This window comes from Podarcis pityusensis (genome assembly GCF_964106645.2).
Source record: "Podarcis pityusensis genome assembly, chromosome: 5".
Taxonomy (NCBI): Eukaryota; Metazoa; Chordata; class Lepidosauria; order Squamata; family Lacertidae; genus Podarcis; species Podarcis pityusensis.
The window spans coordinates 1,626,608-1,654,151 of NC_138032.1; the positions used below are offsets into that span (position 1 = coordinate 1,626,608).

Sequence of the window (27,544 nt, forward strand, 5' to 3'; positions counted from 1 at the left end):
TGGGCCTGTTCTTGCCTCTGCTTGTCCACCAGGTTTCTCTCACGCACAGCAACCCAGGCCTTGTGGGCGGGGAGGGGGGGTTGCAGTGATTTTTAGGAAGTCATTAGTTTGCACCAGGCGTCCTATTGGGAAGACCCAGTTCTCTGAGTGCATGTTCTGGAAGTTGGGCAATAGGGGCAGTACAGGATTCCTTTTGGTGTACCGACCTCCCCGCTGCACCAAGGATTCCCTGCCCGAGCTGCTTCAGGTCGTGGCGGATGTTCTCCTGGAGACACCTAGTTTGGTTGTCCTAGGGGATTTTAATATCCATGCCGACACGACCTTACAAGGGGCCGCTCGGGACTTCGTGGAAAGCATGGCCTCCATGGGGCTGTCCCTGAATAAGTTTGGCCCAACCCATAGCCGCGGACATGCCTTGGACCTGGTGTTTACCTCCATGGATGTTGGTGTTCTGACACTAAGTAAAAGCGAAACAAAAGAAGTGCCATGGTCAGACCACTTCCTGGTGCAACTTGACTTCTCCGCGACCCTTCCCCTCTGCAGGGAGGTGGGACCGATTCGGATGGTCCGCCCCCGCCACTTAATGGATCCAAATGGTTTCCAGAGAGTGGTAGGGGATGCTTTATCCCATGTTGATGGCCTTTCAGCTGATTCCCTGGTGGCCCGCTGGAATGCGGAGTTAACCAGGGCTATTGACTGTTTGGCTCCGAAGCGCCCTCTCCGATTGCATGGAGCCCGGACAGCCCCGTGGTTTTCCACGGATCTGAGGGCAATGAAACAATCGTTGAGACGGCTAGAGCGCCGGTGGCGGATGACCCATTCTGAAGCTGACCGGACACAGGTTAGAGCTCAGTGTCGAGCCTACCAAGTGGCGGTAGCGACGGCGAAGAAGGCTTTCTTCGCCGCCTCTATTGCATCTGCAGAAAACAGCAGCAGGAGACTTTTTCAGGTGGTCCGCAATTTAGCGGAACCACCTGCTACATCGGGGCCCAGTACGGGCCACATGATCTCCTGCAATGATTTTGCAAAGTTTTTTGCAGATAAAGTCGCTCAGATTCGGGAAGAGGTAGACGCCACCGTGGGAGCAGGGCCGGGGCGGGAGAGTGCTAGAGTCCTGTCTAGTCAAATTGCGTGGGATCAATTCCAATCTGTTACCTCCGAGGATGTGGACAGGCTGCTTGGACGAGTGAAACCAACCACCTGTCTCCTTGATCCTTGCCCATCCTGGCTTATAAAAGCTAGCCGGGAAGGGCTGGGCGATGGGCTTCGTGGGGTGGTGAATGCTTCCCTCCGTGAGGGAGCCTTCCCAGACCCGCTGAAAGAGGCGGTTATTAAACCGCTTCTTAAAAAACCATCTTTAGATGCGGCCACGATGGCCAACTATCGCCCAGTCTCAAATCTTCCATTCTTGGGCAAGGTGATTGAGCGAGTGGTTGCTGAACAACTCCAGGCACGCCTGGAAGAAGCGGACCATTTGGATCCCTTCCAATCGGGATTCAGGCCTCATCACGGGACTGAAACTGCCTTGGTCGCGCTGGTTGATGATCTCCGGCGGGCTAGGGACAAAGGTGAGAGCTGTTTCCTAGTTCTGCTGGATCTCTCAGCGGCGTTTGATACCATCGACCATAACATCCTTCTGGACTGTCTTGAGGGGCTGGGAGCTGGGGGCACTGTCATACAGTGGTTCCGCTCCTTCCTCCTGGGCCGTGTTCAGAAAGTGGTGGTGGGGGATGAGTGTTCAGACCCCTGGGCTCTCACTTGTGGGGTGCCTCAGGGTTCTGTCCTCTCCCCCATGCTTTTCAACATCTACATGCAGCCGCTGGGAGAGATCATCAGGGGGTTTGGGCTGGGTGTTCATCAGTATGCGGATGATACCCAGCTCTACCTCTCTTTCAAATCAGAACCAGTGAAGGCGGTGACGGTCCTGTGTGAGTGTCTGGAGGCGGTTGGAGGATGGATGGCGGCAAACAGATTGAGATTGAATCCTGACAAGACAGAAGTACTGTTTCTGGGGGACAGGAGGCGGGCAGGTGTGGGGGATTCCCTGGTCCTGAATGGGGTAACCGTGCCCCTGAAGGACCAGGTGCGCAGCCTGGGAGTCATTTTGGACTCACAGCTGTCCATGGAGGCACAGGTTAAATCCGTGTCCAGGGCAGCTGTGTACCAGCTCCATCTGGTACGTAGGCTGAGACCCTATCTGCCTGCGGACTGCCTCGCAAGAATGGTGCATGCTCTGGTTATCTCCCGCTTGGACTACTGCAATGCGCTCTACGTGGGGCTACCTTTGAAGGTGACCCGGAAACTACAACTAATCCAGAATGCAGCAGCCAGACTGGTGACTGGGAACGGCCGCCGAGACCATATAACACCGGTCTTGAAAGACCTACATTGGCTCCCAGTACGTTTCCGAGCACAATTCAAAGTGTTGGTGCTGACCTTTAAAGCCCTAAACGGCCTCGGTCCAGTATACCTGAAGGAGCGTCTCCACCTCCATCGTTCTACCTGGACACTGAGGTCCAGCGCCGAGGGCCTTCTGGCGGTTCCCTCACTACGAGAAGCCAAGTTACAGGGAACCAGGCAGAGGGCCTTCTCGGTAGTGGCGCCCTCCCTGTGGAACGCCCTCCCACCAGATGTCAAAGAGAACAACAACTACCAGACTTTTAGAAGACATCTGAAGGCAGCCCTGTTTAGGGAAGCTTTTAATGTTTGATGTATCATTGTATTTTAATATTATTTTGGAAGCCGCCCAGAGTGGCTGGGGAAACCCAGCCAGATGGGCGGGGTATAAATAATAAATTATTATTATTATTAGTGATGAAGGAAGAGGAGGGGGGGAGCTCACACTTGTCCTAGGCAAAGCAGCCAACTCCTATAGGCCTAGGTGCCTTCACCCCCCCCATTAAATATTTGAGGGAGTCATCCTCCCCCCATGCTGATGGGCATTGTCGTTCATATAAGGTACCAGTGTGCATGCACTTTGTCTTGAGATCATTGCAGTCTGTGAGATGGGGCTTACCTGTACCTGCCCCCCCCCAATATTTTATTGAAGTTGGAAGAGGGAGGGAGGGAGGGAGGGAGGGAAGAGAGAGGGGCAAGTCACATTTGTGCAGCTGCCTTGCCTCGAACCGGAGCAAAAAGAGGAGGAGGAGACTCAGGGACACGAGCCTTGTAAGCCGCTTTGTTTGAATTTACCGGTGAGGTGCTGGGGGAGGGACGGAAGGGGATGCCCTCTTTGTCCTTCCTTCCGGCTCATTGTAAAGAAAGCAGAGTAAGAGCCGCTTACATTTGTGTAAGGGAGAGCCATAGAGCAGGCAGACACTGAGAAAGAGAGGCTGTCTCCCGACACTCAGCTGTTGCTCAGCTGTTGGGGCTTCTCAGCTAGCCAAGCGGAGGAAGAGAGGCTGCCGAACAGCCAGCAAGAGCAGCTCCTCCTGCCTGCATTCGCTCCATAACACGCACACACATTTCCCTTTACCTTTCAGGGGGGGAAAACTGAGTGTTATGGTGCGAAAAGTACGGTAAAGACTTTTTGGTTTAGGAAAAAAGGTGACCTGGGGAGCAATCCCATGTGCTAGAATATGGCACGAAGTAAGCAGGGACACGGGTGGCACTGTGGGTTAAACCACAGAGCCTAGGACTTAGAATCATAGAATCATAGAGTTGGAAGAGACCACAAGGGCCATCGAGTCCAACCCCCTGCCAAGCAGGAAACACCATCAGAGCACTCCGGACATATGGTTGTCAAGCCTCTGCTTAAAGACCTCCAAAGAAGGAGACTCCACCACACTCCTTGGCAGCAAATTCCACTGTCGAACAGCTCTTACTGTCAGGAAGTTCTTCCTAATGTTTAGGTGGAATCTTCTTTCTTGTAGTTTGGATCCATTGCTCCGTGTCCGCTTCTCTGGAGCAGCAGAAAACAACCTTTCTCCCTCCTCTAGGTGACATCCTTTTATATATTTGAACATGGCTATCATATCACCCCTTAACCTCCTCTTCTCCAGGCTAAACATGCCCAGCTCCCTTAGCCGTTCCTCATAAGGCATCGTTTCCAGGCCTTTGACCATTTTGGTTGCCCTCCTCTGGACACGTTCCAGTTTGTCAGTGTCCTTCTTGAACTGTGGTGCCCAGAACTGGACACAGTACTCCAGGTGAGGTCTGACCAGAGCAGAATACAGTGGCACTATTACTTCCCTTGATCTAGATGCTATACTCCTATTGATGCAGCCCAGAATTGCATTGGCTTTTTTAGCTGCCGCGTCACACTGTTGGCTCATGTCAAGTTTGTGGTCAACCAAGACTCCTAGATCCTTTTCCCATGTACTGCTCTCAAGCCAGGTGTCCCCCATCTTGTATTTGTGCCTCTCATTTTTTTTGCCCAAGTGCAATACTTTACATTTCTCCCTGTTAAAATTCATCTTGTTTGTTTTGGCCCAGTTCTCTAATCTGTCAAGGTCGTTTTGAAGTGTGATCCTGTCCTCTGGGGTGTTAGCCACCCCTCCCAGTTTGGTGTCATCTGCAAATTTGATCAGGATGCCCTTGAGTCTGATCGGAAGGTCGGTGGTTCAAATCCCCACAACGGGGTGAGCTCCCGTTGCTCTGTCCCAGCTCCTGCCAACCTAGCAGTTCGAAAGCACATCAAAGTGCAAGTAGATAAATAGGTACCGCTCCAGTGGGAAGGTAAACGGCGTTTCCGTGCGCTGCTCTGGTTCGGCAGAAGCGGCTTAGTCATGCTGGCCACATGACCCGGAAGCTGTACGCCAGCTCCCTCAGCCAATAAAGCGAGATGAGCACCGCAACCCCAGAGTCGGCCACGACTGGACCTAATGGTCAGGGGTCCTTTTACCTTTAAGCTGGCATCAATTCAGCTGGCAAAAAGTTACACCAGTTCCAAACCCCATTAAGGAGCAAGGCATCTGTGACATCACCATACCCCATATGTGCCCACTCAGCCGGTTTGACTGGCAGAACTGGCACTGTTACAGGCACCTCATAATACCCACACCCACATTTGCAAGTACTTGGTTGTTTCCTGTGGCACTTGGGAACTCCCTGCGCATTGACATCAGCCATGGGTCTTCACTGTAGTCTTCTCAGTGCCTGCTAAAAATATTCTTGTTCAGGCATGCCTACCGAGATGTTTAGAAAGTGGATGTGAGTTTTAATCTGAGCATATATATGTGCGGAACTGGTGCTGGAGCACATACATAATGGAGCTAGCCACAGGTGGCAAAGACAAAATCAAGGGCATGTCATGCTCTGAGCATTGGACCCATGACCATCTGAGACAGTTCCATGGTTGGCATCTTTTTTCTCTTAAGTATTTTACTGCTTTTCCACTTATAATAAAACATTATTTGAAATACTATGAACAACAAGAAGAGCAGCTAGTCTGTCATTTTTCAGGGGGAAAGCAGAGAAGCAGCTTAATGTCAGAACCACTACTAAGAAGAATCCATATTAAAGACTCTTATCCAATAGGTCTCGCCGATGTTTCTGTGAGTCTGAGGATGTTCATAGAATTAGTGAATCATAGAATTGGAATGGGACCCCAGGGATCATCTAGTCCAACCCCCTGGCCACCCAACCTCTGCTTAAAAACTTCCAAGGAAGGAGAGTCCATCACCTCTTGAGGTGGCCCATTCCACTGTCAAACAGCTTTTACTGTCAAAAAGCTCTTCCTGGTTTTTAGTCAGAATAGGCTATCTCAACTGATCATGAAATCATGGAACTTCTGAGTTGGAAGAGACCCAAAGTGTCATCTAGTCCAATCCCCTACAAGGCAGTCCAACCCCCTACCCTCAACTAAATCCTCCACTGAGCATCTAGGTGGCCAGCCAACCTCTGCTTAAAAACCTCCAGTGAAGAGGTCCACAACCTCTCGATGGAGACCATTCCCATGTCAAACAACTTCAACCATGAGAAAGTTCTTTCTGAGGTTTAGTCAGAATCTCAGTTCTTGTAACTTTAATTCCTTGGTTCAGGACCTGCTCTCCAGAGGAGGAGAAAGAAAGCTAGATGCATCTTCTATGTGATGACCTTTCAAATATTTGAAGATGGCTCTCATACGGAAGATTCTGTCTCTGGCCACCCTAACCTGACAGGTCAATTTCTCGGCCAGAACAACGGACCACATCTGAGCATCCCTTGAGTCTATGGACAGGGCTGTTGTCCAGATTTAGTAATTTCAAAATGAGCCTCTGCCAGCAAAAATGTCAGTATATCCTGGTGAGATAAACACTGATTTGATTAATCTATTATTCCTAGCAAGGCTAACAAAGGAATTGGGCTTATAATTTGTATTACGAATTGATCCCATCTTTGAGATGCTGAGAGCCAATGGTGGGTCCTTGAAGTCCTCCCTCTCCTCAGTGGCATAGCAAGGTCAGCTGGTACCCGGCACAGAAAATTTTCCGTCACCCTGCCACACACATTGAAATTATTAAAAGAGGGAAAAATAAGAGACTGTAGCGGGATGTAATGGTTGCTGATCATATGTGCCAGCCCTGCGTTTAGCCTGAACTTGACATTTCAGCTGGGTGATCTTGGGAAGGGAGGCTCCGAAAGTATGGGCACTGATTTATACCTTCATTGTCTATGCTGGGCACAATTTTGGAACAAGAACCTTGCAAGGAAGAGGAGTTTGAATCAGATATGTAGTGAGGAATGTTAAAGTAATTGACCCAACGACCCTTCCATCTATATCTGACATGCTTTTAAAAGCGCATTGTTTTACGCTCACATACAGATGAGGAAAAAACTGACGTTTGCATTCAGAAAGTCCTGAATTCAATCTCTGGCTTTTCTGAGTAGGGCTGCGAGACACTCCCTGCCTGAAACCCTGGGGATTTGCTGCTGTATTGAGCTAGGTGAGCTTAGTATAGAGCAGATGAGTCTGACTTGGTCCAGAGCAGGTTCCTATGCTCAGCTTCCTTTGAACCAAGAGTGGCGCATGCCTTGGTAGCTCAATTGGTAGAGCACGAGACTCTTAGCCTTGGGGTTGTGGGTTCTGGTCCCATGTTGGGCAAAAGTTGCAGGGGTTGGACTAGAGGACTTTTGTGGTCCCTTCCAACTCTATGATTCTATTATGTTGTAATTTCTGGACTCCAGCAAAATTTTACCAGAAGGAAATAACAAATGCAGACAACTGCTGGAGATGTGGGAGTAAAAATGCGAACTTAGTACATATGATGATTAACTGCCCAATGATAAGATCATTTTGGTGCGAGGTGAGGATATATATAGCAAGAGAAATAGGGACTTCCGGGGTGGTGCCATCGGCAATGGCGGACTCCCTCTGATCTGGAGGGACTACCTCCACGCGAAACAGGTCTTTTCCACTACGGCAAAGCGGGGACCCTTTCAAAAATCACAGGCGGATGAAGCCTGTGACCATGGGACTCGGCGGGCACCCTTAGCGCCCCCCCAACCCGCAAAGGAACCCACTAACGGGCTCCGAAGCGAAGAGGGGGAAGTGGCGCGGTGCTGAGAGTCAACTGCTTCTTCCGTGGAGCGAAGCCGCATAGCCGTTGTCGGAGAGCGCTGCCTTTTTCCTGGGACAATTTGGCTTCTAAAATAATCACCCGTGAGTACTTAAATTTCGGACAATTGGATTTTAAATAAGGACTTGCGAGCAGAAAGGAATTGGACTGAAAAATTTACTTCAATTTGGCACTGAAACGGGAAGGTCTAAACAGGAAGTCAGCCTTCCTTTTCTTTGTAGACAGATTAAAGGTAAACTAGAGCTCAGAAAATCGCTTCCAAAAGATTAACTTTCATCATTTAAAATTGTTGAACCCCCTTCGGAAGCAGGAGAAGAAGGGGGATCTTTTTTGGACTGTTTAAACCTGCAGAAGTGAGTTTAAAGTAAAGTAACTTTCCACCGTCTTGATCCTGGAGCGGGGTGTCAGGACTGACGTCTTTTTGAAGCTCATTGACCAGAGACAAACGTTTTTGACAGTTAGCTAAAAGAAGAGAAACATAGTGATTCCACTGTTCCCCTTCGCATTTTAAAGGAACAAATATTGACAAGATATCTGAAAAAGGAAACTTTGTTGCTAGATTTGTCCTTAAAAGAAAGAACTAATAGAAGTTTTTCCCCTAGAGGGAGACTGTGAAACTGTAACCAATTCCAGGGAGCTTGCAGCTGTTACAGATTACAATCGTGGGAATAGACTTTTGACCTTGAAGGACTATGTATTCAGAAGCTCTGTTGTGTGCTCTCTGTAAAACAAATGCCCTACTGGAACAATTAAATGAGAAGACGGATTTGATGACTGATGCGATCAGAATTTTTGAACAGGCAGTGGGAAACTATATGGAGCCCACCCAGGAATTAAACCAGGAGTGTGCCCTGACAGAACAGATGAGAGAAGAGGATGTTGCTGAACCTTGGGCGCCAGAGATGGAGGGAGCTGTGGCCCTGCAGGAACATGAGCTTTTGGATTTGACAAATGAACTTGGAAAAAGCCAGATTTGGAAAGATAAAGTTTGGTTTGGTTTGGAAATGGGGGGTTGGATAGACCCCCCTATGCAGGGATGTTTGGACTTTTCAAGTCTGGCAATGGGCCGTGAGGTGTTTGGGGCTGTGGGGGCTCTTAATTTTGGAGGGATTCTGAAACATGTTTTTAAATACCACATGGAGTTTAGTCTGGACTATGGAAAAGGGGCTGATTTGTTGAAAAGGGTCAAAAACATTGCCAAGCTGGAGTTCCCACGAGTGAAAGGAGAATACGAAGAAGAGCTGTGGAAGGGACATGGAAGGGACTTAAGGGCCTCGGATATAAGGTTACCAGGTTAATGCGCTAGATCAATGGGATAAAAAGGACTGATAAAACCCATGACCAGGAGGAAGGGACGCTGGATGAAGATTGGATTGTTTTTATTTCTTTTTTTTTATTACTAGGATTGTTTTATAAAATTGATGAATGTTAGAAAAATGTTGGAACGAAATTACTTGGCTTTAGCAAAAATGTTTAAAGAATTAGGTAACAATATTATGATTATGAGAAGTTGGTAAAAATAAGATTTAAGTTTTAAGCTTTAAGGTTCTCTATAAGATAAGATTAAAATAGATTAAGGTAATGTAATGACAGAATATTATGAAATATGGAAAGGATTTGCTGCGACAATTAACAACTAGGATACAAAAAAAGGGGGGAGGAGGAGGTCAAAGAAAGAAGGTAATGAAAGTTGAGGATTCGAGAATGATGGTTTTGTTTTTGTGTGTTTGCTGTGTATTTTTGTTTTTTGAATATGTATTGTTTGATGTGGTTTGTTTTTTCTTTGTTTTTTTTCTTCTTTTTCTTTTTCTGCTTTGTTCTTTTTTGTAATTCTAAATTTTTTTCAATAAATATCATTTAAAATATATATATATATAGCAAGAGAAATAAAAAAATATTGTTATTTGGGGGAATTGAATTTAATTCTAAATTATATACCAGAAACATGGGAGATTACAAGGGGTAAAAAAAAAAATGGATGTACCGTGCCATATTAGAAGCAAAAAAACCCTTGTTTTGATGAACTGGAAGAGCCGCAAAGATTCCATTGAGCACATGGATTGACAATATGGACAGTCTAGCTGCATTAGAACGAATTGCATGTCGACACAAATTAAGAATGGATAAATATGAAGAAATCTGGAAGGAATATTTAAGCGATAAGGCGGACAGTGGTGGGAAGTAGGGGGAGGAGAGATGGGGAAATATTGTTAAAAAGGTGTAGTTATAGGTATATCAATACTCAAATCTGAATTGTTAAATTGTGTTATTAGTGTTATTGTGATTTTTGTTGTATGTGCTTTTTGTGGTTGTTGTTTGTATTGAAAAAATGATTAATTTTTTTTAAAAAAAATCTGGGGTTTTTTATACTCTGCCCCCCCCTCAATCTGCTCGCCACCCCCCACTTCTCCAAATCAACCCCCTAAAATTTCCCCTTTGAATCCCATGAAACGGCCAAGACTTCTTTCCCCCTTCCTAACCCTGTTTCTGAAGCCGCTTCTCTTTTCTGTTCTGCAGCCGCACTTTGCACCCCTTTGGGTTCCCTTCCAACTGTACTGTTCTATGATTCCATGGCCTCAGATGGGGCAGAATCTCCTTCCCTGAAGATCTTTAGACAGAAGGTTGGCTGACCATCCCATCAAGGGTGCTTTAGCTGTTATGCCTGCATTGCAAGGGGGTTGGACTAGATGACTCTCGGAGTTCCTATGGTTTTATGATATTTTAGTAGCTTTTGCCTGTTGTCTTTGTCCATGAAGTTTTCTTGGCAGGGATACTGGAGTGGCTTGCTGGTTCCTGCTCCAGGTGGATCACATTTGGTCAAAACTCTCCACTATGACCTGTCCATCTTGGGTGGCCCTGCACAGCATAGTTCATAGCTTCTCTGAGTTATTCAAGCCCCTTCGCCACGGCAAGGCAGTGATCCATGAAGGGGCACTGATGTATGGAAGTGAGAGCTGGACCATAAATAAGGCTGATCGCCGAAGAATTGATACTTTTGAATTATGGTGCTGGAGGAGACTCTTGAGAGTCCCATGGACTGCAAGAAGATCAAACCTCTCCATTCATAAGGAAATCAGCCCTGAGTGCTCACTGGAAGGACAGATCGTGAAGCTGAGGCTCCAAGACTTTGGCCACCTCAGGAGAAGAGAAGACTCCCTGGAAAAGACCCTGATGTTGGGAAAGATGGAGGGCACAAGGAGAAGGGGATGACAGAGGACGAGATGGTGGGACAGTGTTCTCGAAGCTACCAGCATGAGTTTGACCAAACTGCGGGAGGCAGTGGAAGACAGGAGTGCCTGGCGTGCTCTGGTCCAGGGGGTCACGAAGAGGCGGACACGACTAAACGACTAAACAACAACAGTAGCTGTTGCCATGTTTTTGTCAATTGGTGAGGCACTCTTGCACTACAATGGAACAAAAAAGAGAGATGTCATGGATGTCGTGGGGTGAACCCAAAACATTTCTGGTGTGAAAATTTAGTAGATTTCACTAGGAAGCTGGTGTGTGTGTGTGTGGTGCATTCTGGGCACAAAGGCAGCTATACAGTGGTACCTCAGGTTACAGACTCTTCAGGTTACAGATGCTTCAGGTTACAGACTCCGCTAACCCAGAAATATTACCTCGGGTTAAGAACTTTGCTTCGGGATGAGAACAGAAATCTTGCTCCGGTGGTGCGGCGACAGTGGGAGGCCCCATTAGCTAAAGTGGTACCTCAGGTTAAGAACATTTTCAGGTTAAGAACGGACCTCCAGAATGAATTAAGTTCTTAACCCGAGGTACCACTGTATATCCAGTCCACCCTGAAACTTTTGCAGGTGTAGAATATTGCAAGAAGGATTGGTTAGGACCACCCTGATACCCCCAGACCACAAATTGCCATGTGCAGTATCAAACATTTTCATTACACTCGAGTTCATAGTGTAATATGATTCCCTCTCATATTCAAAAACTGATGTCCTGTGAACTGAAAGAGAGAACAAGACATCTACGTTATATGGTGCTATTTGAAGAAAAAGCTAACTATTATGCATTTTGGTGGGTAATTTAAGGATTGAGCATGAAATAACGATGCAAGATGCCAGTAGATGGATCTTCCTGTAGGAAGTCGAGCAAACTGACTATTCTGCAAAGGTTTGAAGAAGGGAGATGCACTTAATTCGGTTGCTGAATCCGTATTGCAGTGCAGAGGGGTCGTGAAGTCCTTTCCTTTTAAACGAGAGTTATCCTCGAATCTCTGAAGGGCTGCCACATGGAAGAAGGAGCACACTTGCTTTCTGTTGCTTCAGAGGGGAGGCCCCGAGTCAACGGATTCAAATGGCAAGAAAGGAGATTCTGACCAAACCTTAGAAGAAACTTCATGATGGTTAAGAGCTGTGGAGCGGACTCACTCAGAAGGTGGTGGGCTCTTCTCCTTCCTCGGAAGTCTTTAAACAGAGCTTGGGTGGCCAGTGATTCTTTAGCTGTGATTCTCGCCTTGTGGGATGCTGGACTTGATGACCTTTGGGGGCCCCTCCCAACACTACGATTCTGATTCTATGAAACGCAAGGGCTCTTCTTGCATTCCTGAGGACCAGATGGGTGAAAAGGGGAGACCCACGTTTTGTGAGCGAATAAAGAAATCTTACGTTGCTTCTCAAGTTCGCCAGTATCTGTGGTTTGATTACAAAAATCTGAGCTGTACATTCAGTTTAGAAATTCACCCCCCCTTTTTTACCCTCCATTCAAACCTAGATGCCACCTTGCAAGGATAGCATCACCCAGAACCAAGCCTGGACTTAGAAAAAGGGGGACCTGACAGAACAGCAGCGCACCTTGATGTCGTTCACCTCCACCTTGCACTGAAACCCTTCAGGGTGAAAAAGGTGCCCCCCCCCACCGGAAAAGAAGTGGGAAGCTGCTGACTTCTTGCTGGCCCAGTGGAGAAAAAGAAATGGTTGGATTTGACATCCTTTGGTTCCAACAAGGGACCGCAGCTTCTTAGCCTTCCCCATCTCTCGCTTGGAGTTCCTTCTGTCCAGTTTCGGAATCTAGCCCAGGAAATTTAGGATCAAAGATGCTCCGTTGCCTCCGTGGTTTGCCTAAAGTTAACCGCCAGGTAGCCCAGCGCTGCTTCCCAACAAACTGGCCCCAGCGCTCCCGACTCTTATCTGGCAGGAGCGAAGCTTTTGCAGATTGCAAGGCGCAACTCTGCCCCCTCCCTCCCTCCCTCTCTCCTCCCTCCCTCTCTCCCTCCTTCTCTCTTTCTCCTTCCATTCCCCCCTTCCTTGTGAGGAGGACCTGGGCCAGGGCTCCCTCTCGCTCGCGCTCTCTCGTCACCACTTTGACAGCTTCGCACCAAATCGGACGGCAGGGCGCAGGAGGCGTCGCGCGGGGGCCACTCTCCGCTGGATTAGAACTCGCCTCCTGCTCCTCGACCGTCCCGTCCCGTCGCGGGGCTGCCGGCTGGAGAAGGCTCCCCGGAGTTGGAAGGGGAGGGCGGGGGGACGACCGGATCCCGACCCCAACCTGCCAGATGGTAAGCCGGGAAGGGGTCCTTTTGGGCAGGGTCTCTCTCTTGGTGTGGGTGGGTGTTTTCTGCGTGCCAACTCCCGGGATGTGTTGGCTGGCGTGTGTGTCACTGTCCGGGGAGTTTGGACGGGCTCGGATTCCAGAAGCCCAAGGGAGAAGCAACTCGGCAGCTCCCCCCCGCCCCCCGCGCCACTCGACGTGGGCGCCTTCGGCAGGACGCCCGATGAGAAAGGCGCTAGTAAGGGACCGAGAGGGTCATTCGTGGGAGCGCTTCCTGCGGGTGGTGGTGGGGAATGCTTTGGCAGAGTCCGTCCCGTCTAAGCCCGCCCGCTGCCCGCCCATCACCTCTAGGTAGGCGCGGTAGTAGGGGGCTGTGTGTGTTACTTGCAGTTGCAAAGAGGGCCCGTAGGGGAGGCAAGGGGTGCCCCCCCAATTTCCCAGTCCAAGGGCGCCCCTTGCCTACCATCGTGAGGGGCACCAGGTGGAAGACGTGTTGTTTGGAGGGGTGAAGCTGGAGGGTGGGTGTGTGCCTGAGGGTTTCAGACCCTCGTTCCGGATCCCGTCGAAGGGTCCTGGGCGCGCAGCCCGACAGAGGAGCCCCCGCCCCGCCGTCGAGGGGGTTTTTTCCGCTCCTCCCTCTCACCCCACCCCTCTTCCTCCCTCCCTCCCGGCAGAGCAGCGCCGCGCCCTGCCCAGAGCTGCCGCCGGCCTTCGCGGGGGGCCCCGTCTGCGCCCGCCCCTGGGCCCACTCGGCGTCAGCGGCGGCAAAGGTTGCCCCGGAGACGTGGCTCGACGCCGTCTGGACCGCGGCGGGACTCCTGGACGACGACGAGGCACCGGGCAGCAGCAGCAGCAGCACCGCCGCCGGTAAGGAAGAGCCGTCCGACGGCCGGACAGGCGCGGCGCGGGCGCGCAGGCGAGAGGAGGCGGAGGAGCGCTTGGTCCGCCTCGCCTGCGCGCCTCGGCCCGCCCCCTCCAGCCTCCTCCTCCTCCGGCCGCTGCGCTCGCAGCTTCGCACTCTCCATCGGGGAGCGCGCCAGGTAGGAAGGCGCTAGGGCTTCCCTGGCTCCCTGCGGCGGCGCTTGCATGCAGCGGGGACCTGTCTGCGGTTCCCAAATCAGTTAGTTGGAAGGGACCCACTTGGGCGTGGAGAAAGCGGAGGAGTAAAGCATCTCTCTCTCTCGCGTAACACAAAAACCCATGAAGCGGAGCGTGGGAAGATCCAGGGCAGATGAAAGAACGTCCTTCCTCTTGCAGTGCATAGGTAACCTGTGGAACTCCTTGCCACAGGAGGCAGGGATGGCCACCCACTTTGATGACTTTAAAAGGGGATAAGGCAAATTCATGGAGGAGGAGAGGGTTATAGATGGCTACTAGCCAAACTGGAGGGACACGGGTGGCGCTGTGGGTTAAACCACAGCGCCTAGGACTTGCCGATCAGAAGGTCGGTGGTTCGGATCCCCGCGACGGGGTGAGCTCCCGTTGCTCGGTCCTTGCTCCTGCCAACCTAACAGTTCGAAAGCACGTCAAGTGCAAGTAGATAAATAGGTACCGCTGCGGCGGGAAGGTAAACGGCATTTCCATGCGCTGCTCTGGTTCGCCAGAAGCGGCTTAGTCATGCTGGCCACATGACCCGGAAGCTGTATGCTGGCTCCCTCGGCCAATAAAGCGAGATGAGGGCCACAACCCCAGAGTCGGTCACGACTGGACTTAAGGGTCAGGGGTCCCTTTACCTTTACCTCTAGCCAAACTGGCTATGCTCCGCCTTTATATCTTTCCAGAAACGCCCCCTGAACTGGTACCAGCTAGAATCTTCTTTCTTGGTCTCCTCTTCCCTTTAGAAAACCCACATGGAATTTCACTTCGAGCATCAAAAAACTAGCGATTCCTTCACAGCATCAATGCTGTGTGTCTTCAGTCTGACAGAGGAGCATAAGAAGAGACTGCTGGACCAGCCCAAAGGCCCATCTAGTCCTGCGTCCTGTACTCGCAGTGGCTGAACGAGGCCCTTTATGGGAAACCCACAAGCAGGATTCGAACACAAGAGCAACTCTCCCCTCCTGGGGTTTCCAGCCACTGGCATTCAGGAACATAGCTGCCTCTGACTGTGGCGGCAGAGTAGAGCCATCCTGGCTAGGAGCCAGCCATCTGTGAATTTCTCTAATTCTCTTTTCAAGCAATCCAAGTTTGTTGCCAACACTGCTTCCTGTGGCAGGGAGTTCCATAAGTTAATTATGCATTTTTAAACATTTATTTTGTTTTATCCTAGTAAATGATTACACACACACACACACAAGCAAAACCTCAAAGCAGTTCCAGAACCATTCACTGTCTGGAAGTCCAAATCAGAAAAGCACTTCTGCAATGCAGAGGCTCAAGGCTTGACTAGAACCAGAGGGCGCTTGCCTCCCTTTCACCCACCGCCAGCAAAGTTGGGACAAGGACTGCAAAAATTGTGGTCTCTGTGCGAAGCCGAGCAGAGGCTGATCCATCAGGTCAGATGGGGTGTTGCCCCACCAGCCCCAGCTGGTCCCCACATCCTTGCTTCCATTCTTACAACCAGAGGATGGCTCTGGCGCCACCTACTGCTGGCCTCCGTGTCTTCTGACCTATCTGTCTCTCTCTCTCCCATCTGGAGGTGCCTGTCTGGGTCTGGACTGTTTTCACACACGAATTCCCCATCCTGTAGAATTTCATCCTTATATTTTATCTGCACAATCAGAACAAATTTCAGGAACCAAAACGTTGCATTGAAAAAATCCGATTTTCAAGCTGCCTGGCCCCAAAATGGCAACTAGGCATTCCATTTTGGTGACTGTAACCCTGGTTTAAGGAGCCATTTAGGGCCTAGCTTACATATCTGAGTTTCTGAATTCCTGACCTAGCAGGAATTATTTAGCTGTGATTCCTGCATTGCCCAGGGTTGGACTAGATGACCCCTGGTGTCCCTTCCAGCTGTACAATTCTACAATGGTTCTTCTTATGTTCTTTGATCACCCTCCTCTGCCTTTTCTCTCTACACTGATTTCCTCCCTGGTATGTCTGGTCACTCCCTGGTAAGTCTGAGGCTGGCAACACTATCATGTCCCTATTTTATTTTATTTTACCGTATTTTTCGCTCTATAAGACGCACTGGACCACAAGACGCACCTGGTTTTTGGAGGAGGAAAACAAGAAAAAAAATATTCTGAATCTCAGAAACCAGAACAGCAAGAGGGATCACTGTGCAGTGAAAGCAGCAATCCCTCTTGCTGTTCTGGCTTCTGGGATAGCTACGCAGCCTGCATTCGCTCCATAAGACGCACACACATTTCCCCTTACTTTTTAGGAGGGAAAAAGTGAGTCTTATAGAGCAAAAAATACGGTATTTTATTTTATTCTATACTATACTATACTATACTATACTATACTATACTATACTATACTATACTATACTGTGGTTACTTCCTGTCAGCAAAGCATCACCAGTGATGACTTTCCACACCTGGTTCTCATGCACAGACCAGTTTTCTTGCAAGACAGCACCATCTCCAAGCCCCTCTTTCATCCTGGGCCCCTCTCCTTTTGCAAATTAAGCCCTGGAGAGGACTCCTTGGACTCTAAACACTCCGCAAGACCCACTTGCATCTCTCCCCACACGCTTGCCTCCCAGGCCAATTAACCCTTCTGCTCCTGGGAACAAATGTCATGGCGGCAGGAGTCCCGAGGTTTCTGAGCGGGGGCGAAGGGCTTGTGGGAACCAGCCCCTCAAGGGGCGCAAGAGAGGGGCTGCGTTGCCTTTGTGGTCTGAGTGGGCCTTGAAAGGTACTCCAGGCCTCTCCAGCTCCTCTTGGTCCTGGGATGCCAAGAACAGCTCAGAATGGGGATGTTTGGCAAACTGCAGCAGAGAGCTTGGTGATCAAGTATTATTTAGGGGACAGAATTCATTTTTAATGGGGAAAGAGGGAGGGGCGGCCTTTCTCTTGGGATGGACTGTGCAGCAACCACACCGGACTGTAGCTCAGAAGACGCCGTTGACACATGCGGCACCCCTGTTAAAGCATCTTCGCTGGTTGCCCACTTACAGAATCAAGGTACTTCTATTAATTGACAAAGCCCTGAGCAACTTTGGCCCAGGATGCCTGAACCCTGATCTCCCAGCTCCATCACTGAGATCACCTGGAGGAGCATCACTGGAGGCAGCGATGCTTCTGAGTGTCAGCTTCTGGACAGCACAGGACGGGAGAGTTGTTCTTGCGCTTGAATCCTGCTTGCTGGTTTTCCACAGTCACCTGGTCAGCCACTGTGAGAACAGGATGCTGGACTTAATGGGATCCATTGCCCTGATCCAGGAGGATCTTCTCAGGTTCTTAGGAGTGCCATTGGTCATTCCGCAAGTTGGCGAGACTCGTTTGACAACAGCGAGAAACCAAGTGTCTAGTGCAGTTATGGCCAAACTTGGCCCTCCAGCCGCTTTGGGACTACATCATACCTAGCTAACAGGACTAGTGGTCAGGGGATGATGGGAATTGTAGTCCCAAAACAGCTGGGGGGCCAAGTTTGGCCGCCGCTGGTCTAGTGTCATCGGCCCAGCCCTGTGGAACTCCCCGCCACTGGAAATTCAGCAGGCACCTTGTGTGCCAACTTTTAAATGCCTACTGAAAACTTTTCTGTTCCACCAGGCCTATGCAGGGGTACGCCCTTCCACAATGGTAAATTGATGTCTTTTTAAAAAATTGAGACTTTTGTCTTGATCCATTAAGATCCAGTCAAGCATCTGCAGATATAGAATAATAGAATTGGAAGGCACGCCAGGGGTCATCTAGTCCAACCCCCTGCAAGGCAGGAATCTCAGCTAAAGCCTCCACTTCTTCAGATGATACAAAGGAAAAATAAGTGAATGGGTGTGGGTTCCCCGCCCCCTTTGAGGGAAACTGAACATGCATGAAGGTTTCATTCATCCTCACATTCTTGTAACCCTCAATTCCAGCTCTCTGATTTCTTTGATCTCTCTCTGTTGCTGCAGATCATTTCTGCAATTTGGGCATCTCCCTCCAAGATGATGCAGGGTCTGGAGACCAGCTCTCCACGCAGCTCTACAGGAACAAACAGGTAACAATTGTGAATCTACACCAGTCTGAAATTAGGCTGGGATTTTGATGCCGAAAATCGGGGTTTATTTATTGCAGCTGAATTCGGAGGATGCGTGAGAATATCAGTTTAAGCATTGCTGGCCAGTGTTACGGCGCAGATCTTACATGCTCCCCTGCCCCAAGATATAAAATGCAGCTGGAATGACTTTTGAAGGGGACCCTTTTATTTCTCTTGCCTTGTTGAAATCCCCTCTGAAAATGGAGAAGGAGATGAACTGGTAACCCCACATTGTGATGGAGCTAATCCTGTGTGTTTAATCCCTGCGCATTGTTCGCTGTTGACTTTCCCCTCCCTCCTGCACACATTTTTGTGCCTTTGTGGTTACGTTTTTCAAAGGAATCTCCTCAAATACACAGCGAGAGAATAGAAAAAGTCAGAAGTGAGTCTGGGACAGTCGTACTCCTGATCTCCTTGGCTCCCTCGGGTTCCCTGCTGGGTGTCGGGTTCCAAAGGCACCCGTGCAAAGTTAGCAGTTTGGGTTACAGGGCCGCGGAGCTTTCTGTCCTCACCCTTCTCTGTGTTTCGCAGCTTCAAGACACCCTCTTGCAGAAGGAGGAAGAGCTGGCCAGGCTGCAGGAGGAGAACAACCACCTCAGGCAGTTCCTGAACTCTGCTCTGGTCAAGCAGTTAGAGGAGAAAACCAAGGTAACCAGGGCAGGGAGAAACAGAGAGAGGGGAGAGAGAGAGAGAGAGATCACAGCCTTCGCGACATAGCCACGTGACCCATTCAGAACATAAGAATGTTCTTTGCTCTACAGTGGTATCTTGGTTCTCGAATGGCTTGACTCCCGAATAAATTGGCTTTTGAACACTGCAAACCGGGAAGTGAGTGTTCCGGTTTGCAAATGTTTTTCAGAAGCTGAACGTCCGATGCAGCTTCCACAGCTTCCAATTACGTGCAGGAAACTCCTGCAGCAAATCGGAATCAGCGCCTTGGTTTTCGAACCCTTTTGGGAGTCGAATGGACTCCCGGAACGGATTGAATTCGAGAACTAAGGTACCACTGTATTTATGTACTCCAGGCATAATTTTATAAACTTCTGTCCTGCCCCTCTTAGTTGCCTTGTCTCTAAACTAAAACGTCCCAAATGCTGATCTTTCCTCACTTCATCCCCTTGATCATTTTGGAGGTGAGGGGAGCAGAAATGGGGTCGCGCCATAGATTTGCATAATGGCATGATTATATCGGCAGTTTTATTTCCAGTTCCTTTCCAAATTCACATGGAGACCCTCCAGACTTCCTTTTCATTGCACATCCATGATGATTTGTGCTCAGGATGCTTTTGGGGCGGTTACATACAATCCCACTTTCAGAACTGTTTGCGCCTGCAGAAGTTCTGGGATGTCCATACTGCTTCATTTCCAGTTGATGGTTGCCCTGTAACATCCTGCTGAAATCCTGTAAATGTTGCTGTTGGGATCTGTCTGTCTTTTGCTGTGCTATAGCGCTTCCAGACAGCAGGAATCTCGTAGCATTGGAGTAGCATCACAGAGCACTCAGTAAAGCAGGATAAATTCACCCCAATGCACTATTTCCTGCATCAAGAACATGTTGCAGAAGACACGCACCAGGAATCACCAGGACCTTAAAATTTGATGAATCCTGTGCATCTTCTACTCCGCAGCTAGTGTTGTGATTCGTCCCACCCCTGTGACAACTCCTCATAGCTAACAGGGGCAGGAGTGGAGTCACAGGGCTTAGGTAAACCTGGTGTATTTGAAACAATAAAATAAAAATTCCTTCCAGTAGCACCTTAGAGACCAGCTAAGTTTGTTATTGGTATGAGTTTTCGTGTGCATGCACACTTCTTCAAGATACATGAACACGAAAGCTCATACCAATAACAAACTTAGTTGGTCTCCAAGGTGCTACTGGTGACGTGGGTGGTGCTGTGGGTTAAACCACAGAGCCCAGGACTTGCCAATCAGAAGGTTGGCGGTTCGAATCCCCACGACGGGGTGAGCTCCCGTTGCTCGGTCCCTGCTCCTGCCAACCTAGCAGTTCGAAAGCACGTCAAAGTGCAAATAGATAAATAGGCACCGCTCCGGCAGGAAGGTAAACGGCGTTTCCGTGCGCTGCTCTGGTTCACCAGAAGCAGCTTAGTCATGCTGGCCACATGACCCGGAAGCTGTACGCCGGCTCCCTCGGCCAGTAAAGCGAGATGAGCGCCGCAACCCCAGAGTCATCCATGACTGGACCTAATGGTCAGGGGTCCCTTTACCTTTACCTTTAAGGTGCTACTGGAAGGAATTTTATTTTTATTTTATTTTTTGTTTTGACTACGGCAGACCAAATACCTGTAACTGGTGTATTTGGTTAGGCAGACTCCCCCTTCCAGCCTCTTACGCTTATAAACTGCAGAATATTCTCAGACTTGCTCATCAGATGTTCTCTGCCCCCCTCTCTCTCCGCTGCCCTCTCAAACAGAAGCTGCTGCAGCAGAGTGGCCAGAAATCTCACAGCCCTCTCCAGAGTGGCAAGCGGAGGCTGAGAGCAGAAGGCCTTCCCCTTCCTCGCGAGGCGTCCCACCCACAGAAGGCCAGGCGGAACCTGCTGGGCTCTTTCTCCGCCTGCGAAGAGCCACACGACCCCCACGTGGACAGCTGGGTCCTCCGGACGCTGGGCCTCAAAGACCTCGACACGATTGACGAGTCGCCTGCTTCAGCTAACTACAGTGCCTTGACCCCGGAGCTTCCTCTGGGCTCTTTCACTGGGGAACCACCTGAGGCAACAAACTTTGGGTGCAATGACAGCCAGACAGCTATTTACAGGTGTGCTGCTTTGCTGTCCGCAGACAGGACGAGCGGCATGAGAGAAGAGCCTTTGGGTCATGCACCCGACCCACCTTGCCATTTCTTACTGCCTGAGAATAACTACCCTCCGCTGCCTTGTGGGCTGCCCTGCTGCTCGGACGCCTCTCCCACCCCAACGGAGGTGGCTTTCACCACCTCCTTGAGTCCCCACTGCAACGTCAAAACGCACACCTTCCGCCAGGGACAGGCTTTCGTGCGCCGGGATGAGGATGGAGGGTGGAAGCTGACTTGGGTACCCAAGCAGCCTGAGTGAAGGAGCTCTTCCCTGTCCATCCCCCAAACCCCAAACCCACCTCAGCACTGCCAGGAAAACAATGTGTTTACAGATTAAGAGTGATAAAAATATTAAAGGCCCTATTGCATTTCTGTTGAGAATGGGAGGGCCTGGGATTATCGTTGCTACTGCTAGTCTGATATGCAGCTGTGGAGGTCTAGCTCACTGCCCAGATGCAAATTGCAGCCACCCATCTATGGATCAAGGCTGATCGATGTGGACAGTCAAACCATGAGCAGTGAGCAGGTGGATGGCAGGCAGGTGATGCTCTGTGCAAGTTTGCAAAGCTACATGGCTTCTGCCGGAAACCTTTTCATCTTCCCTCCAACACCCTCCCATGCACCCCCCCCCCAAGGAGTTTGAGAGCTCCTTTTGTTCCGGGGCGGGGGTACGACTTTGTGATTTCTATCCAAGAAGGAGGCCTCCTCTTCAGACCCAGAAACCTTGCCATGTCCTATAGCTTGCCCGGCGGGTAACAATGGCAATCCATTTTGCACATGCTCAGAGACGCTCTGTACCTGCTGCTGGGCCCTAGACTCAGCCCTGGAGATCCATAGGTGAGATGAGCTTTGGCAGCGGCAGGCAATGAAGTCCCCAAAGTGCTGCCCACATGGGTGCCTGTCTGCCTCGTGCTCATTCTGGAGCAGGGAGAGGCAGGATACGTCCCCTCAGCTGCACTTTCCCCCGCTGCTGCCTGAAGAAGAGCCCTGAAGTCTTGCCAGAAAACTCTGACAAAAATGAGCTGCTCCAGTTGAAGGACAACTTGGCTCCTCCAGCTTTGAAGGCCTTGACTTTTCCTTTTCATGTCACCTACTTCCCCCTCTACCGGTGCTGCCCTGGCCCTTTACTGCTTTGCCACAAATAGATTGCTTTCCTTCCACCCAGAGCCGTGTGCTGTTGGGGGTGTCATGTTTAACAGCCCCTGGAGAAGTTAGTGGAGGCCTGGCTGTCAGTGCAGGAAGATGAAAAACAAGCACTGAAACCAAAGCATGGAGTACATCAGAAGCTACTGGATCAGGCCAGAGGGAGCCCACCTAGTCCAGCACCCTGTTCTCACAGTGGCCAAGCAGATGCCCCAATGGAAAGGATGCCCCAAGCAGGATTTGAACACAAGAGCAACTCTCCCCTCCTACGGTTTCCAGTAACCAGGATGGAGACTCATCGCTGCCTCCAACTGTGGAGGCAAGGAGATTCCACCCTGCAAAGAACTGAGAGCGCAGTAGTCAGTTTCCTGTGGAGAGACACTGCCAGGTCAGTTGTCGTTGGGTCGCTGAAATGCAGTTTCTTCTTTTCTGCTGCTAATTGTACAGTTTCCAGAATTCATTGCAGCTGCGTCTTTGTGACCAGAGCACATTGCTCCCCCAGCCAGAAATGCCCTACTGTAGCAAAGGGTGGTTTAGCTGGAAGGGATCTGGGTCTACTATGAGCCGGTCCAAATGTGTAATCCAGTCCTGACCACTCACATCACCTCCGGCTGAAGACACTGCCAGGGCCACAGACATCAGTGCCACGGCTGCATGAGAATAATGGCAGAGGAGCTGACTCCCCACCAAAGCTGAAACAGAATTTGGCACAGCTGCTTCTCTCTTCTGGCCCCAGTTCAAATCAAGAATTTTGAGTTTTTCCAAATTTTGAGTGTGAAATGCAATTTTATTTCTTTGCTTCTCTTTTTGTTTTTTAGCCACACTATTGACACATCTTAAGACAATTATGTTAAACGTTAACTTTCCAGATTCACCATTAACTTTGCTTTGTTTCTAACGTCACTAAATCCAAAAGTATCAATCAGTGAGAATACTTGGGGGGGGGGGGAGGTCTTAAATTAGGATAACAGAAACTCATCTTTCCCTTCTTCAGAGAAATTCCAGAATTCTTCCAGATAAGTTCCAGTTCTGCTTCACATTGCTATTAACAACACAAACAGGTTGTAGAGAGATTGGTGTGTCCGGAACATCTTCATTCACCTCAGTCATCATGCCAGGCTTGAAAGGGCTCCACACCCCTCGTTCTCCTAAATTTGTTCTGAAGTGGAACCTAATTCTCTGTAAGCTGATCGACCTGTATTTGGGCTGCACATTGCAGAATGTGGATGGCAAGCTTCGTAACTGAACGCTTCCCTGTATGCAAGTGTTCCTGGCACTTAGACAATTAGAGCTGTTCTCCTTAACATGTGTAGGGATTAGATTCAGGTAGGTAGCCGTGTTGGTCTGACGCAGTCAAAATATATATAAAAATGGAAAATTGTCCAGTAGCACCTTAAAGGTAAAGGTAAAGGACCCCTGACAGTTCAGTCCAGTCACGAACGACTCTGGGGTTGCGGCGCTCATCTCGCTTTCCTGGCTGAGGGATCTGGTGTTTGTCCACAGACAGTTTTTCTGGGTCATGTGGCCAGCATGACTGAACTGCTTCTGGTGAAATCAGAGCAGCGCATGGAAACCCACCAGAGTGGTACATATTTATCTACTTGCACTTTGACGTGCTTTTGAATTGCTAGGCTGGCAGGAACTGGGACCAAGCAACAGGAGCTCACCCCATTGTGGGGATTTGAACAGCTGACCCTCAAACTGCTGACCTTCCGATCGGCAAGCCCTAGGCTCAGTGGTTTAGACCACAGCGCAGATGATTAGCATATTCCTGTCTCATTATATATGCTAATCATCTGCATACTATCCCTTGCTTTCTCCTGTAGGACTAATTGCAGTCGTTAACAGTCTTCATGAGTCAATCACCCAACTCCTAAAACCCCACCCCACCCTCCCACTATATATAAGGGTCTGGTGACTTATGTTTCAGTGTATCTGAAGAAGTGTGCATGCACACGAAAGCTTAGACCCAGAACAAACTTAGCTGGTCTCCATGGTGCTACTGGACATTTTTTTAAATTTATTTTTTTATATGTGTAGGGATTGTGTGTGTGTGTGTGTGTGTGTGTGTGTAGAGGAATAAGGATCAAGTGAGCCCCCCCCTGCAGTCAAAAGCAATGTAGCCCAGAAGCAGGTTGACCTCCCCAGTGAGAACTAAGCCTAAATTCCATGTTCATTGTTCTCACAGTGGCCAAGCAGATGCCCCAATGGAAAGGATGCCCCAAGCAGGATTCGAACACAAGAGCAGCTCTCCCCTCCTACGGTTTCCAGTAACCAGGTTTGAGAATCATTGCTGCCTCCTTTCAACTGCCCACCACCCTTGTCTTGAGAAACCCATAGACACCCCATGAACGTACCCATGAAGCAGCGTTACACTAAGTCAGATCCCTGATGCTTATAGCACAGTATTGTGGGAGCTCCCCACGGGAAGGTCTTTCCCGATCCTGCTATGTAAGAACAGAAGAAGCAGCTGCTGGATCAGGCCAGTGGTCCATCCATTCCAGCATCCTGCTCTCACAGTGGCCAAACAGGTACCTCAATGGGAAGCCCACAAGGAAGACCCAAGCCCAAGAGCAACTTTCCCCTCCTGCTCTTTCCCATAACTAGCATTCAGGAGCGTTGCTTCCTCCATCCATGGAGGGCATAGTAGAACCATCCTGGCCAGGAGCGATCAAAAGTCCGCTGCTCATCCAAGAATTTGCCTAATCCTCTTTTAAAGCCTTCTAGGTTGGTGGCCATCACTGCCTCCTGTGTTTAGCAATTTAGCTTTGTAAAGAAGGACTTTCTCTATGTGAATAGTCATTATTAGAAAGAGATTCAGTTGTACCTTGGTTTTCGAACGGCTTAGTTCTCGAGTGTTTTGGCTACCGAATTCTACAAACCTGGAAGTGACTGCTCCGGTTTGCGAACTATTTTTGGAAGCCGGACATCCGACGGGGCTTCTGGGGCTTCCGATTGGCTGCGGGAGCTTCCTGCAGCCAATCAGAAGCCGTGCTTTGATTCACGAACATTTTGGAAGTCGAACGGACTTCTGGAACGGATTCCGTTCGACTTCCAAGGTACGACTGTAGTGGGGGCTGATCCTGGGAACTTCTGCATGCAGACCAAATGTTTCCACAGCCTATGATCCTGCACCTCCACTTGCTAGCCGGAAGATGCACTCTGTTAATCATGATGGTAATGACCCACATTCTTGGAATGCTGCAATGCCAGCAGCAATAAATTTAATTTAATGGATAATCCTGATTAATTTAACTTGATGCATAATATGTGGTTTGTTTATCATTTTTGTTTAATGTTTGTGTGTGAGAGTGATTTTTTTTTCTTGTGAAAAGAAAAGCCTCTATTACTTATCGCTCCATTCAGAAAGCATGTTGCTCTTCTACGGACACATCCTATTGGAATGAATGGGCTCAGCAAGGTGCCCATTCATTTGGGGGGGGGGGGGAGAAATTCATGGTGGAATGTACCTGTAGTGATGTCTAATAAAAGTAACACATTGCTTGCCTTGGCCTGAATTTCCCTTTTCATTTTGATGCCAATTGATTTTGTGGTTCTCTACGTCCTAAAAAAATGCCAAGTGGATCGTCACAGACTTTTAAAATTTAGCATAGCGCACAAAAATGCCAGCGAGCTAAAATAGGAACCGGGGAGACATTTGATTCAGCTCACACAGAAAGGCAAACTGAGCTAATTCACCCCCCCCCCCGAAACAATGTGCAACTGAAACGCAGCCAGCTTTCAAAATCCACATTTCTCTGCATTTTGCAGTGCCAAGCAATGGCCACAAAAGTGTAGATTCTAGGGTAAAGCGTGCATCGTTATGCGTATCTCAGTGACTGAAAAAAATGAGAAATGAAAATGAACTGACCATGTCACAGATTCACCCATCCCTAAGTTAAAACCAGTGTTCTCCTTGCTTTATTCCCAGCCCATAAAGGCAACCCAAGAATTTAAATACAGCAAAATGTCTGGAAACCAATCCTGATGAAGTCACCCAGGAGAGAATGCAGCCTTCAATTGGGATGGGCAAATAGGTCAATTTGGTTTCTCACCATTTCCCACTTTTGCAAACTTGAGTTCTACATCAGTTTGTAATTTATTTTTAAAGTCTGTCTGAAAAATTAATCAGCATTTTAATATGAATGCTTCTTAATACAAACATTTCTGTATGAACTTTTCCCCAATATACACATTTTTCCTAATATTTATCTTTTTGGTGAATGCAATGCATTTTTGCAGGTTCTTTTCCTGCATTACTTGGCTGGAGAACTTCTTCTCGTAGAGGTGGGAATTTTGAGTGACGGCTGTCGTTTCAGTTCATGCAATGTTTCAGATGTTCTCCTGCATTTGCAATGATGTCCTCCGATGGGCCGTTCTGGACTCTGCGGAAGGGTGGCTTGCCTGACAGGCGTCATTCCAAAGAGAATGATCTCTTCCCAGGATGACTGCTGCTTCTCAGGACAAGAGGACAGAGGCGAGAGATTGAAGCAGGAGTGGAAGAAGCCAATTCTGGGACAAATCACTTGTGCTTGACATCTGAAAAACAGCCACGTTACTCATTAACTCCTCCTTCTGGACAGGTTGTTGAGTAATTGTGGGGCAGGTGGGATCACAGGGAGATGTTCCTTCCACTGGAATGCAAATGGATTTAATTGCCCATCAAGAAGACACAAGCTGCGCTTCAAACTTTGAATCCGTTTGCATGTGACATTTGATGTCCAGCCCATGATTCTCCTTGATGATTTGATATTATTTTAACCCTTAACAGACGTCCATTGATTTATGAATCATTGACAGAATGAAGGCAAAAGGCCACGGACAATTGCACCAGGTGTTGCAGGGTGGAGCTCCGTGAGGATGGAGACAGAGGTGGCAGAGAGTGAGGATGTCTCCCGGACAGCCTGTTCTTTTGGGATGCCTTCAGCTTTTGCCCAGCACACACCACCCAGCCTCAAGAAGGGGAGATCCAAAGTGTTTAATGGGGATGAGAATATCGGGCACCGGGGGTCTTTCAAACCAGGAGGAGGCTCTTATGCTATACTCCTGTGCCGCTGAAGTTTTTGCCTCAAGTAGCATCATTTGGTGGTATAATGAATGGATGCTGACCCCATGTATTCCTGGAATTGGGGGTTCATCTTGGCAAGGATGCAAAATATTTGCTACTATGAATTGTAGAGTTGGAAGGGACCTAGAGCGTCGTGTAGTTCAACCCCTTGCAATGCAGGAATCGCAGCTGATCCCAAAATTCAAAACAGTTTCCTTGTGGAATTCAGGGCTGCTGAACATGGTGATAATGTCTGCCTTAGATGCTTGCAAATTCCTGAAAGAGGTTTGTTTTCATGTATCCTTTTACTTGCATATTACCAAAAAGTCAATATCGGTAATGATAACTGTATAGCTAGAAGGTGTGCAGAGGAGGGTGACCAGGCTGAAGAAGGGTCTGGAAACCA

General features: G+C 49.1%; 2 protein-coding genes across 2 annotated transcripts; both read left to right on the plus strand.

The window, feature by feature from the left end:
- Positions 1-70: 70 nt before the first annotated feature.
- LOC308477342 (uncharacterized protein) lies at positions 71-27,298 on the plus strand (the record flags this gene model as incomplete). The annotated part of the gene is made up of 2 exons (XM_081005820.1): positions 71-1,273; positions 27,287-27,298. The coding sequence occupies exons 1-2, from the start codon at positions 152-154 to the stop codon at positions 27,296-27,298; spliced, it is 1,134 nt and encodes a 377-aa protein (XP_080861946.1). The 5' UTR covers positions 71-151.
- GMNC (geminin coiled-coil domain containing) lies at positions 13,231-21,537 on the plus strand (the record flags this gene model as incomplete). The annotated part of the gene is made up of 5 exons (XM_081006336.1): positions 13,231-13,245; positions 13,682-13,874; positions 18,013-18,098; positions 18,669-18,785; positions 20,569-21,537. The coding sequence occupies 5 exons, from the start codon at positions 13,231-13,233 to the stop codon at positions 21,205-21,207; spliced, it is 1,050 nt and encodes a 349-aa protein (XP_080862462.1). The 3' UTR covers positions 21,208-21,537.
- Positions 27,299-27,544: the final 246 nt, after the last annotated feature.